This window comes from Heliangelus exortis, chromosome 5 (genome assembly GCF_036169615.1).
Source record: "Heliangelus exortis chromosome 5, bHelExo1.hap1, whole genome shotgun sequence".
NCBI classification, from domain to species: Eukaryota; Metazoa; Chordata; class Aves; order Apodiformes; family Trochilidae; genus Heliangelus; species Heliangelus exortis.
This window is the reverse complement of record NC_092426.1, coordinates 11707877-11722854: the sequence shown is the minus strand read 5'-3', so window position 1 is coordinate 11722854 and position 14978 is coordinate 11707877. Positions and strand designations below refer to the sequence as shown.

Genomic DNA, 14978 nt, shown 5'->3' with positions numbered 1-14978 from the left:
AACACTAGCAGGGGGATGTCGAGGTGGAGTCTGAGATTAACAGTGATGAGCTGAAGCCAGTCACTGTGAGAGGAGTAGTTGTGGGACAGCTGTAAGACAGGGAGAAAATGGTCTCCAGGGAGCATTCTGGGTCACCTGCCGGCAGATGGAGTGAGGGACCCCTGCCCCAGGGGGATTCTTTTCCCTACTTGTTGAAATTGGGCACATTGAATGGTCAAACCTTGTGTAAGAAACTCAGGGTATATATGTGTGTCTGTGCAAGTACATATGTATGTCTATAGGGGGACAGAGGAGTGGAGAAGGGGAGAGACTAAGCACATTCTTTATAAATTTGCATTTGTATAAAGGTACCAAAATCAAAGACTTCTGATTTTGCAATGACAAGCTGACTAAATTAGTAAAAAACAAAACAAACAATCAAAATAAACACAGCTGTTCCTCCTAAGCAGGAAAGGGAGAGAAAGGTATCCAAGAGCCCAGTCCACCATAAGATGTTGATTAACCATACCAGCTGCTATTTAATTGGACTTCCTCTGAAGGATTGAGGGTTTTTGGAGTGCCCTGAAAATCAAATGGTTTAACTTATTTATATCAAATATGGTACTATTTTGCCCATCCTTTTTGTTTTTAATTGGGTTTCCATTTGACACTGGTTTTATTTTGTTTTGTGTCTTCAGTTTCAGTGTTTCAGAAGGCAAGGAAGATTGGAGGTAAGTGGTGTAGAGCCTGGTTGATCTTCAAACCTCTAATGCTACCTTCAATGACTGCCATATTAGTGGGATAAAGAAAGGAATAGTGTTCTGGGAACCAGAACTTTCTTCTGTGCTGTGCCCTGAAATGATAGCTCAGGGCATTAAGTAGATGCTTAAACATCAGTTTAGAAATTCTATTCTTTGATCTGAAATACTTGATAAAAATCATGGTTTTTCTGGATTTTCCTTCTTTCTATGTTTCTAATCTTTTTATTTTATTTACGAATCAGAATGCCTCCATTTTATTCATCTTTTGTAGTGCATATGAAATAAACATAAGGTCACAGATGAAGCTAAAATCCAGAAATGATTTGTATAAAAGGAAAAAAAACGTAACAAAGGAGAAGTGGAGAAGAACAAAATAATCAGATCAAATGTAATTTATGCTTGTAGAATGTTTATATATATTTTTATGAACAAGCATCATCTATAACCCAGTTGTGACTCTGCTCTCTTGTTAGAGAGTTACAAAAGCATCAGTACTCTATTCATCATCAGACACTTAAACAGACTCCTGAGATAAGAACCACGACATTTTCAAAAATTTGTTTCCCATTTCTTAGTAAAGGCTGATGTCTCCCCAGTACGTTGCTATGGTCCCTATTTACTAACAAAGCACAATAATCTGTTCCCCTCATTCCAAGCTGCCCACCCATGCAAATGTTAGATATGAGACTTGTGTAACATGCAGGCTTGCTCTAGCACCCTTACAGCTCTATAGCCGGGCTCTGGCCAGACCAGTAAAGAGTGTGTGCACTGCAGGGAGCTGGGCAGGATGGAGAGTGGGGAATTACTGACCCTACTGAGCCAGCAGATGAGGGAACAGCTCGGGCTGTGCTCATGACCTGCAGATCTTTGGAGGTTCATTTCTTCTCTTTCAGTATCGCCCTCACACTTCCCTGTAAATTTTCTCCTAACACCGAATACAATGTCCCACCAACATTAGCAATGAGCCAGGGCACTAAAGCCATTGCCATTTCTTTTTAGCATCAAACTATATTGAATGAATGAATGGCGCTATGCCTTGTAATATTAGTTCTAGATGTGGAGCCCTTAAAAGGTGCAAGAATTTTTCTCACTCAGCTATTAATTGGCCTGTGACACTCACATTGCAGCTACAGACACATGTAGATTGGAAGTTAATACACTGGGACTGATAGTTAGGACAGCATATAAAAGTCAGACCATTGCAGCTCTATTAAATGACTTAGTAAAAGCTGAGTGAAAATATCTAAGAAACATGAGAAAACCCTGGATTACTTTATTTAAATTTGCTACTTAATGAAAACATGAATACTTAAACCCCAGGAAATTATTAACTAAATTAACCAGAAATATTTTAAAGGTGCAGTTTACACAGACAAATAATCAGCCAGTGCCATCTCCATTTAACTTGACGGAGCTAAGCTTGAGCTCTAGATCATGTTATTGATGTTACTGATGAAGTCATATCTTTTTTAAACATATTGTGTTTGGAACATAAAGGTTTGGGTTTTTTGTTATTACAACTACATATACGTTTGTCCCATGATTTATGAACCGCAAACAACCCCACAGTTAATATTTAAAAAAATAAACTTATGGTAACTTACCATTCTGTAAAGTTTATCCTCCAGATCCTGATTAATTCTTTGTAAGGCTAGGTAATTGTTTTGTATCCTAAAACAAAAATGATATCATGTAATGGAATGCATTTGTTTTAGTGTTGTTTTTTACCTGTAATTTTCACATCACTACAAAACCTTGGCTTGCCCTACTTGAAATCTCTTAACACTCCTGTTGCCAGTCTGTGATTGCCTTTGAGATGTAATTACCACCTTCTTCCTAAGCAAAACACCTTTGTCATATTTGCTTACTATGTTCAGAGGCAAATTCCACCAGGAAGTGAAAATAATGTTTGCCATTCTGCACTTGTGTGCAGACAAGCATCTCAGCATGGCAACTTGTACAGAGAGACTGTAGCTTTATATCAGGCTTGGGAATAATATGTCAGAGAAGAAGCTTGAGGTGTATGCTTAGAAAGTACAGAAAAAGGTTTATCAAAGCCTCTTAATAAGGAGGATGGCAGCAGAAATTTAATGACTGTAGCAAAAACAGCACCTGGGCATCACAACTTGAATTTGAGGAGAATATTCCTTCTGTTGACAGAAGTTCAAGAAATTGCCTGTTCTCAAGAGCTAAACACCCCCTCTTTCTTCAGGAAATACCATTAGATAGCTTAGCCAAGAAAAGGTGGGTATTTATTTTTATCAACATTAACGGATTTAATGGCCTCAGAATATAAGACTTCCCTGCTTATTCCAGAGCAATACACCAAAGAAAAATTTCAAACTTTTAGGTGGCTTAGATGGTAACACAAGCTGTGCAACCTTTGGGAAAAACTATGCTATTTTGGTAGGAACTGTGCAAGTATTTTCAGGGGTGAGTTGATTTTAGGTAATGTGAGTTGCTGTAAGAGTGAACTCAGATGTATACACATTCATTCAGCAAAAAGCCTCTTCCTCTGAGGAGCCTGGCATAGTTTCCATGATGATCAGGAAGGATCTGAGGGTTAAGGAAGTCTCTCTGCCTTATTGTATGATAAGGAGTGTCTGCTGAAATCAGAACTAAGGCCTGCATAGGATCTCTGCAGGGGTCAGGCCATCCCATCCTGGCAGTGAGTGTCTCTCCTTGCTTCTGTTGCCATGGAGATTTTCTTTCCAGTTAAATGATCAAAATTCTCTGTTCAGGGGCAGAACAGCAGCTTCCAGTCCCCCTTGTGAGGCATGCAGAGCTCCCTCTGGGGCTACCAGTAATACTGTGACATCTGTCACAGAGACCTCGGAAGAGAGGTCTGTCCTCAGGACTGCCACTCTGTGGACATAAATAATGACATCCTCACCAGTGAAACTCCCTGGGGTACCAAGGGTCAGCCCAGACTTAAGGAAACTGTAACAAATGTGCATTGCAAGCCTGGGGGAAGTTTCAGCTTCGTGTACATTTTATATAGTTGATGAACAGAGATTAGCACTCTGTAAGGAGAATCTATGGTAAAGGTTTTCCTAAGGTGGTGACCCAAATGGGCTGAAAATCTGTGACACTCCTGCTCATGTATGGCTTGGTCATTGCTCACCAGTTCTCACAGTGCCATTGTGTAAATGTCCAGGAGAATTAAAGAACTGGGCAAAGTTTACGGATCTCTGCATTATCCATGTTCCCTTTTAGACGCAGTATTTGCTACATAGCCTCTGTATAGGTATTTGGTTGTGCAGCTTTTGGTATACTTGGGATTTTCACGGATATTTAGACAAAGTCAGCACAACACAGAAAAATCTTAGGGTAGCCTGTACCCAGCTTTTCATGGCAAAGGTAAACATTCTAGTGGAAACAAAGAGACTTAATGGCTTTGCCTGCTAACAGAAACTCAGCACTAACATAATCATGTTTGGCTGATAAAGCTGCATGCCATGGTGCAGGGAACAAGGATTTAGAAAAATAAGATAGGGTCTGTTGGCTGAAACCAGAGGTGTCTGAGTATCTTGTCTGTCATGGTCTAATTTTTCTATAGTAAGGAAAAATAGAACAGGTTAAACATGCTTTGCACCTAGGCAGGTTGTGGATCAACTTAGAGATGTCATGATCAACTTAGAGATGTCATAAAACTGATGTAAAATTTTAGCACGTGCAACCCATTCAGGACTTTTCTAGCTAAGGCCTATCTGTATCCCTGTCTATTCTGCAGCACAGAGCTATGTGGAGAGCTCAAGGGAGACATTAAATATTCCTGTTTCATATATTTAGGACCACAAATTACCATCAGTAGTTGTTACTTGGATATCTGGCTTATCATGGTGGCAATGCAGCACTGGCTTTGCTCCTTGGCTTCTGTTTTTCTCTTGATGTGGATGACTGCAAGATTGGTTACAACTAATATAATTGTTCTTGGCTGCCAAAACTTACATGCCAGAGATAGTAGAGGGGTTTGCATGAGCTTATGGAAATCTGCTTCTCTCCTTGTCACTTCTCTTGCCATTCAAATTTTCCTCTGTTTTATGTTTAGGTGAAAGCAGCCCACAAACCCTAGTTCTCTAACATTCATTTTGCACTGAAAGCATTGACCTTTTCCCCATAAAATGAAATCCAACATAAACAGGGAATCCACGGTTTCCTGACAGTTTCCACAGTCAGTAGGAAGATGAGCTTCAAAAAATGTTTCTACTGAGAACATTATGCAAAGTTAGTAAAAATAAATACAAACACATGCACACATGCATGAGTTCACACACATGTATATCTACACATAAAACCCAAGTGGGAAATCCACTGTGCCAAAGAAGTGTCAGCAAATGCAGATGTCAAGGAGAGAAATGGACTCAGAATTATAAGGAAGAAACGGATTTAAAGGGATAAAAAAGGAAGGGGTAATCAAATCAATCTTTGGGCAACATTGTAAAGTAAAGAAGGATTAGTGAAAATTATTTCAATTTGAAAATGATCAGATGAGGAAATGGTAATTTAACCACGTTTGCAGAAAAAATATGCCAAGGTAGCCAGAGCCTTGTGAAATGTGAAACATTTTAATGCTGTAAATGTGGTCTCTTGGCAAATAAAGTGAAGAATGGGTCAGCTTCTCTACCCTGAGAAACTGCTCAGGGTAGAGCAGGCTCAGGGTAGAGAGTTTATGCTTACAAACTCCTGTGAATCTATAACTTCTTATAATTCTTTATAGATCTTTGTATTGTTCATATTACTAAGTGATACCCAGGTGCCTCCAGGTGCATAGATGTGCATGCATTAAATGCATGTTCATAGTCTCAGCTAAATTAGGGCTTGATGAAAAGTATTCTGACCAAATCGAACATTACAGATCTGTGCTCTAACCCAGCAGACAGCACACTCCTTTCTAAGACAGCACATCACCATTGAAGAGGAAGTCTGAAAAAGCCTCAATTTCTCTGCTTCTTCTCAGTCTCAAGCCCTTTTAAGGCTATGAGACATATCTGACTAAAATACAGGCTTCAGCTGAATATCTACCAAGAAAAGAATTTTATCCAGAGTGCAGTTTTATTTTGAAGCATGACTGTTAAAATAGTAGCCTCTTGTTCAGAAAACCTGTTCTCCATCCCTGTTATCACATGCAAGTTGCATCTTCCTTATGAAAGGGAAAGAATTTTCCCCTCATCTATTCCAGTTATTCAGAATACCTATTCAGAAGACCTCTTCCTTCCATGAAAAATCTTGAATTTTGTTGAAAAAGTTATTTCCAGGGACTAATCTCAGTGTTAAATATATGCTTGTACAGGTTTATTTCTTGTTTTAAAATAATTTTACTCTCTGGTAAGAGCTAGGATGGTAATACACAGAGGGTAGGATCTAAAGCAGAAAATCCTGCATGACCTTTGGAGATCAGTTTTCATTCTAAGATTGATATTTGCATATTTTTTTTTTCAATTTTAACTAAAAAACTCCCATGCTGCTCATGTCAGATCACCATGAATTGTATGAAATCCCCAATCTCCCTTCAGTCACTTTTCAAAGCCAAACCTATGATTTACAGTTGGTATTTTCTAACCTACTCAGCACTGCTCTGATCTTGCTCCAAGTGGGCTTAAAGAAAAAGATCACCTCTCATTTTTTTATTAAAGAGGTTGAAAACTTCACAATCTAGCTACATAAATGACCTCCCTGTTTAGGTAAGAAATGGGAGGTGTAGCAGCAACATAGGTAATTCTGGAAAAATTAAGACAGTAAAGGCTTACAGAAAGAAGTAGAAAAGAATGGTCATTTGGCCTTTTGGAATAATTTGGCACAAGGCAAGTGGGGCCTTGTTACAGAGGGCTTATTTATTAGGGGAGCTGAATTTCTCTCTCTCTCTCTCCAGTGAATAAAGCAAGTGACACATTATTGAAACTAATTCTAGTTCCTTGTTTTTCTCACACTGATTTTCCTCTGTGAAATTTTGCTGACACTCTTTTGGATGACAGTTTTGTCTCAGACATTACTCTTCTCCAGGCTGAGAAATCTAGTTGCTCAATTTGCAGTATCCCTTGCTGTTTTCAATAGAAACCTTTTTAAAGCTCATCTTGTAAAATATTTTGGCCTTTCAGTATGATATGTCTTCAGGGGAGTAACCCCCTGCCTGAAACATAATCTCTATTATAAGTTTTCTTCATGATATGGTACAATGTTCCATTAGTCAGTTTTACTAATCTGATGTTTGGTACTAGTCTTACACTTGTCATGAGCCAAAAACACTCTTTCTTGCACAGGTTTTGAAGGATACTTAACTCACTAGGGCTTGATGGCGTTGATAAAAGACTTCCTACTAAGAATCACAGAATGTTAGGACTTGAAAGGGACTTTAAGAGATTATCAAGTCCATCCCCTCAGCCAGGGCAGAATCACATTTGTTTTAATAGAAGTGGGGTGGTCACCCCCTCTGTAAATATGATGCAGGATTTATGGCAGCCGTGCCTGAAATAATGTTTCAGGAGAAAAGAGTTCCAGTGTTCCCTGTCCTTAAAGCTGAAATTTATTGGAACAAAACTGCATCAAGCAAAAAGTTATCTTCAATAGCTCTGCTCAAAGTGAAGTTCAAGGAAATACATTGTTGGAAAAAAAACAATATGGAGAATCTTCAGACTCTTTTTGATAGATGTGTGTAGATTTCCAGCTATTTTGGCCTTTTAAGAAGAAGCTTCCCCAGTAAGGGAAGCATTTAATTTATAAGACCACAGTAGGAAGTTTCCTAATTTGAGGTCTTACAGCTTCCTTCTGTTTAAAATTACTATAAAATAGTTTGGTTGGCTCATTTTATTGGTGTTCCCTGGCTTTGTTTGGGTTTTTTTGTTTTCTGTTTTTTTGTTTTTTACCTTCTGCAAAGATTAAAGTATATTTCTTTGGGTATAGCCCTGGAATGATTCATTCTGAATATAATATTGACTCATCCAATGAATTAAATCAAACAGTTCAATTATCTGCTTCACTTTAGGAAGGTCCTTGCAATAAATGCAAATACATTACTACATAAAGAGATAACTGGGGGTTCAGAAGTTTCAAAAGCAAGTGAAAAAATGGATATTAAGAGTCACTTGTAAATTTACAAGTAGATTACAGGCCATTTTAATAAGTTCCAGGAATGTCAGGTGCACATACTTCTTATTGTAATTTGTCATTAACTTTCATTTGCAATAGCACTGTACCACACCGTCAACAATTTTGAACAATAGGTTTTTAGTATCATTCCATTCTTTCTGAGACTTAAAAGCAAATTATTTACTATAGCATAGTATGAAATATCATAATAGTATTTTAATTGAACATAGGCACAATTTTGAATGATAGAGGGCCAGATTGTCTTCTCTTCAACAAGTGGAATAGAGAGTAATAGAAAACACATGGCCAAGTACATGAAAAATATCTATCTGTGTATATACAGTGTAAGTATATATATGTAGTATACTTATAACCTTAATATGTGTAACACATGGTATTAACCTACATATATATTTACACATATCTGATATCATAGGTGTATCCAAACATTTATATTTCTATTTTCATGTTTAGTTTCAATACTGCCATATCACATATCAATATCTTTGTTGTCTGCAATACATATACAGGTAAGTGAATTTTCTGTATTCAATGTGAAAACACAATTTGTAACCAAAAAATAATAAGTTATGTATGTTTGAGACTGAATGGTTGCATTTTTACTTACATACATCTTTAAGACGGCCATTTGTAAATTCCTAATACCTCTGTTTATTTCAAAAAGTTAGTTACTAACCTTCTCAGCTTTTCAGTTACTTTTTCAAGTTCCTCCTGAGCACGTCTCAATTCTATTTCAAGATACTGACGTGTAGAATCAAATTCCGTTTCAAGCATTTCCAGCTTATGGGTAGTGTACGACAGACGCTTTCGTAATTCCCCCTTCTGTTCTTGTAAAGTGCTAGAAAAACAAAAACCACAGGTGTAGAATTTAGCTGCTCCTGAAAAGCTTTTCATGATGCACTCTTTGACCAATTCCCTACAGTATAGGTTGGCATTAAGCCAGAGAAGTGTGCTTAATAACTCATTTACTGCACTTTGAAAATCTTCTAATTTAGACAGTTGACTGACTTCCCATCTGTCTTTTCTAGCATATTCATTCCTAATATCTCATTAACCATAGTGGAATATTTTGTGAAAGGAACCTCATTATAATACAAAGTACAGTCCAGAGTTTGGTTTCACACAAGACCTTTTCTTTGGTTATCTTAAAATACTGTGACTGAAGTAGCAGATATCACCAGAGCAGCAACGCTAACTAAGCTGCAAAAATATTTCTTTACCAATAATCCAAGTCATTATGCATTTTTCTGGACAAAGATAATTTTGGGTTTTTGATTAAATTTCCACCCCATAGCCTGGCTGTCAAGCTGCTAGAGATGTTCTCATTCAGGATTTCATCCAGAAATGGTAATCCAGAGAATGGTAATCAATTAATATTACAGTAATTTTCAAGTTATTGCTCTTTCCAATTTTCCCACTTATTTTGGAGCAAAGACTTCCCAGACTCAGGCGTGATGCCCAAATTTTTAAGGTGTTTTTACTAATAAAGAGCTGTGCTTGTAAGCTAGCTTCTGTTATGCTCCTTGACAAAACAAAGCACTAGGCACAGAATTTGGAGAAAGGAGGTTTTTGACTTTGTTGTTTTCTCTTTATTTTGGAGATAAAATAAGATAGCATAAAGCCAGGAGATATAAGCAAAGCTTTTATCATGAAGATAAAAATGCCATCTGCACCCAAATAGTTCCTCTGAATAAGCAGCAATGGACCTGCAGATCTTTCCCCTGCTTTACTGGAGCTTCACTGTGACTTCAAGTGAGCCAGTCTGCCCTTTCCTCAGTTCTTATCTGTACCATGAAGATCTTTTATCTTTGTTTAGTTTGTAACCTCCTCCATCTTCTATCATGTTTACCAACTGCACAGCAGGCAGGGTTCCAATCACAGCTGGTATTTCTGGAGGTGACTTGACTTGCTTCAGATACTGCAACCTCAGTATTCAGCTGATCTCTTGACTTGAGGTGGGAGCTCTGAGGCACGGCAGAGCTGGAATCTGCCATCCCATAGAGACAAAATTTCTACCACGTGATGCACTGTGATTTTCCTTGATTATTGTTAATAATATGATAAAAATTCTTCAGAAAATAATGGCAAATCTTGATTCCCTTTGATATCAAGTGTGTACTGCCATCAGCTTCGGTTAAGTAATGTTTTGGGTCTTTAATTAGACAAGAGAGTTGGTAACAACATGACATTCTTCAAGAAACACTTATCTGAGATTGCTTCAGTGTGCCTGCCTTCTCTCCTAGAAGCTGCACCTGAAGCTCCAGTGAGTTAGTACAAAAGCTTTACAGTTCTGGCTTACTTGATCCTGCAGCTTCGATCTAGAGAACAGTCTGATGTTTTGCCAACATACTGCTCTATTTCAATTACACATATTGCATGGTTAGAGTTGTACTTAAATGACCAATTGGAGTTTTTATGTCTTAATATGATATATTCTAATTCAGATGTTTAACGCTGCTCCAGTTAATGCAGTTATTTAGTTTTCATATTTCATTTGGTGAATAAGATTATCTAGGGAAATGAGAATCTGGGCCTATGCTGCTCATTTCTGTATGTCCTCATTTATGATATTACCACATAATACTGGGCTTCACTTGCTCTGCTTCTGGCTGTTGCTACTCCTCTGCTCATCTTGAGAAAGAAAAGTGCTCAGTTTTCCTCCTTGTAGCCTGACAACCTGGAGTTTCTTCTGTGATGTGGGAGTAATAATGTCAAAACTGTTTAGAGTAAAAAGAGATTTGATCTCAAAGTCTTCTGCTGCTCTAAAAAACATAACCACTAGATTTGTACAAAAAGTAGACATCAGGTCCTCCACTACAGTTTCAGATAAAAATGCTCAAACTGCTCTGTGCTGGGCACATGCAGTTAGTGCGTGTTAAGCCAGATCAGGAAAGGTTACAACAGCTGCTGCGCTGGGAAGTTTTGGGCACAGGCAGAGTTTGACATCTGGGGGAAGAGAGTCTGTAGGGGTACAGATAATAGGGTATATGATGACAATGTCAGGGTTATGTAAGTCAACAATAGTGTTAGACTGCTTAACAAAAGAGTAAAATAGGAAATCTAATGGCTTCCAATAACTTTGTCTTCTACTTCCTTACGTAGGACCTTCTTGCTTGGGGTCTCAGTTGTATGAAGATTAGGCAGGAACAAAACACCTCACTCCTCAAATGAAGCTGCTTCTGCATATAACTGCTTGCACCTGTCTGGGGGGAAATTTGGGGTTCAAAATGTGAGTTCTGGGTAAATCTCAGTCCTTCCTCAGGTGGAAGGCAGAGCTGGTGCGAGCTGTGAAAATGTACTTTGGGATTCAGTTCTGGGAGGCCTGGCAGGTTTTAGCAACCTGGAGGGCCCAAGTTCAGAAAAATTTTGAAGGATAAACTTGAATTCAGGCTCAAACTTTCTTTCCCTTGGAGTTCACTTGGAAATGCTTGTATTTTTTAATTCTTTGCATGGGTGCTAACAGAGAGTAATGCTGAGAGCATATTTCCCAGGATTCCCAGGGTGAAATTCTGCATGACTTGAGATACATTACTGTTTAAGGCAAAGCCTGTTGTTTTCTCTTGCTTACAGATATATATGAATGAACACCAAAAAGGGAACACAAGGTAATTGAAACAGTAGAAAGAAGAACACATAATGTGTCAAACTTGTTATCTCTAATAGCAGGATCAGATGCTCAAATTTTGATTTATACAAACCAAAAGTATCTCACAAGCTTTTTATTTTTTTGTGTTTCTTTTGAAACAGGCCTTCCTTCTCTAAAAACTTTTGTTTTACTGGTAGCTTCCAGTGGTATCACATAATGCCATGCATTAATTCTCTTTCCTTGTTGTGTTCTGTACTTTCTGTTTCTAAAAGCCTGGGCTTTTCATGAAAAGAGCTTGATTTTTTTTATGTACTCCTGTAAATTTGATAGTGGCAATTTGGATAGGGTTGAAACGAGGGAAAAAATAATGAGTCAGAATATGGTGACATGAAGTCCAACACTTACCATTTCCCCTTTTCTCCAAAACAACCAGCCACACAAACTACCTGTATTTTGTTTCTGTTGTCACATAGCAGTTAATAACACAAGTTCACAATATTTTTAGTGCTGCCAAATCAGTATTTTTCCTTTAATAATTTATCTTCTATGGCTGGTCAACTCTCACGGTTCAGGATTATTACAGAATGGAATCCAAAATTCTGTAGAGCAGGACCTTTTGGATAAGACATTCTCTCTTTCTTCTAATAATCTCCAAAGTCCTGCTCCTGTGACAACCAGTGGTTGCAAGTTATTATCAGTTTTTCTTTATTAAATTTATTTCTCTAAAAACAAGGTCAGTAAGTGCAATATTAAATATCTAGACTGCTGAAAGAAAACCTCTCAAGGGAAGCTAGTTTAAAGGTTATTAACAGGTCTTCAGACTTCCCATAGTATTGTATTCACCGATTAGCTCTGTTTATACTCATTGGAAAGGTAAAATAGATATACAAATATATATCGGCACAGAAATTTGTGCTCAAAAACACAGTAACACTGCCAATAATTGCCAGCTTTGATTTCTGGAGTTGCTCCTTTTTGAGGAATTCGAAAGGTTCTTCCCCCAGGCAGTGCTAAGCCTGACTGTTGAATCCCACTGCTGGATCTGATGCTCCACAACAATTCGGAGTCATTCAGGGGAGAGGTTAACAAGTGGGAGTTAGCACTACTCGGGCTCTACATTTAGTGGACAGAGATCTATTTCACAGGAGAAAGATGAGAAGGCTGTGCAGGCAAGTTCAAGTATCACCAAATACTCCTGGTAAAACTTTTCACATCCCAGCTTGCACAAGAATTGAAGGAAAGAGATGTTTGTATTTCTGGTGTTGCCTGCCCTTTCCCATAAAGCTTTGCCCACAGAGTGTGGTGAGTGGTCAAAATGGCTGATTTTTTGTTCCAGATGTCCCCACTATCCTGTATGTTAATCTGAGCACCCATGTCACTGCGCAGCCTCAGCCCCAGGGAAGGATTCACAGGTCGATAAGCAGGATGGTGACAGACAACGTGTGCTTATCTCAGCCTGCAGCCATCACTCAGGATTCTTCTGCAGTGCTGGCTGGAGAAGCTCCAGGTGAACACACTTCCACCAGGGCATTATGAGTCAAGCTAAAATGCCACATAGTGATAGCTCTATTCTGAAGAAGCTGTGCCAGAAAATAACAAGGTTGTGATTGTACCTGTCTGAGCTTCTGCCAGCTAATCTGCCTGCAGATGGCCTGATGACAGAATAGGGCTGGTGTGCAAACTGGAGTTGTTCAGCTGCCTGGAGGCTGGAGGATTTCTAGAGCCTCTGACATCCCACAGAGAAGGTGCTCCCTGAGCCAGTACTCCCTGAGTGTGGAGTGAATTGGAAAACCCCACATCTCCGCCCAGCTGGACAAAGGTCTTTGACAGCACTTTCAAGTCTGCCAGCTGCCCTGGGGTTTTGCTTTTAGGTGGTTCTGAAATGTTGTTTAAAACCAGAACAAACTAATTTTTTGAACTATTGCAATTCTCTCTGGATGGACTGATCATATTCCTTCACACAGCTCTAGGAGTGAGTAAATCAAAACATGATTAATGGTGTTAGGGGGAAAATCAGTGGTGAAAGGAATGCAAAATGAGGGCAAGACAGATGCTCATGTCAAATATGCTGAAGAAATATATCAAGGGTTCTCATATCTGGATGGTGAAATGGAAGTTTTAATGCAGCTGTGAAATACTCAGTCAAAATCATTGTATTTTGTGAGTAAATGTCCTGCCTTGGGAGAAGGTACTAACCTAGTCTGAAGTTTGGGGCTCTGACTCTTGTACCTGGCTTTGCCAAATATTTCTGGTGTTATATGGGTCAAATGAGTTAAGTCAAGGCTGGCCTGACCAATACTGCTGGTCAGGTCTGGCTCCTGTTCTTATGTTGGTCTTGATGAGCTGGCACATCTCGCTCGGCTCAGGATGAGATTAATGTGACCTATTTTAGAAGCCTCCTTTCAGATGAGGTGACGCAAATCTGGAAGTACCCATTTCCATTGATTACAAAGGGAATACAGTCAAGTAGCTCAGATGAAGACAACCACATCTCATCAGATAACTTCCCCTCTTCCTGACTCACTACTGTGTGTATGGCATGAGGTAATAGTATTTCCTTTCCTGTTTGCTAGGACTGTGTGGAGGCCTGCAAAAAAAAAACCCAAAAACTACTAAGTGCTTTTAAACTGTTTATCAGATCTGTTCCATGTCTGTGATGTGTCACATTCTAAAAATGGGCTTCATAGGATCAAAAATTTGGGAGCACTGATGGAAATTTTAAAAATATATCTGGAACATAATTTCAAAGTGCACCTTTTCTTCTTCCACACAGTGGGTTTTTATCTTGGGAAAAGTCTAAAACAGCCTTATACAGGTGCTTGCCTTGGAGGAGTCAAAGATCAGAAGAGACTCTGTGAAGGGCCAAGGGACTGACTGTAAGTCCAGCCATGCTGCGCCTACTTAGACCACTAGTGACAGACAGGAGCAGTGATGTGGTGATTAGTAAGAGAGACTGGGGACAGGTTTGCATGCTCTCTTTTCTGGAAGTGCTTCCCCAACAGTGTGAGACTGCTGTGGACCTTTGCAAAGCGATGGCCTCTTTGCCTCGAGAAGAGAAAACAGCCACATCCCTGGATTTATGTCTGACCTTTGAATGGAGTTCATTATCACAGAGACAAGGGCAATCAGCCAGGTGAAAGAAAGGCCCTGAGGGATGTCATCCTGACATACAGCTCACAACACAGGGAGCAGCAAGCTGGGCACATTTAGCTCTGTGGGCATTGGCACATAGCAGAGATGCCAACAGGTCCTCAGTGCCACTGCTTTGCTATTCAGTGAATCTGGACCACTTAGCCTTGAGCCTAGCAGGGAACATGGGCTTAAGCAGCTCCTGCTGCTCCATGACTGGATTTCCCAGCTCCTTTTATTCCAGCTCAGGTCTGCTCCTACTCAGGAGCTTGGCTCATGGGACTTGGGTCTGGCTCTGGCCAAGCTCTGCCTGCTGCCCCAGGTGGACAGACTTCAAGAACGGAACCCAGATGTCATCACAGGAGGAACAGCTTTGAGATGATGATAGTTGTGTCATTGAGTCTGACCCCACAACA

At 39.3% G+C, this 14978-nt stretch overlaps 1 protein-coding gene across 3 annotated transcripts in view; it reads right to left on the bottom strand.

Annotated features, from left to right (window-relative positions):
• The window catches only part of BEGAIN (brain enriched guanylate kinase associated), a 147454-nt gene that overhangs the window by 45415 nt on the left and 87061 nt on the right, over window positions 1-14978 (bottom strand). For all 3 annotated transcript variants that reach the window (XM_071745575.1, XM_071745573.1, XM_071745574.1), the window contains 2 exons: window positions 8524-8685; window positions 2345-2411 (listed from right to left, as the gene is read on the bottom strand). In XM_071745575.1, coding sequence (XP_071601676.1) covers window positions 2345-2411; window positions 8524-8685 — 229 coding nt within the window. The remainder of the gene's footprint in view (window positions 1-2344; window positions 2412-8523; window positions 8686-14978) is intronic.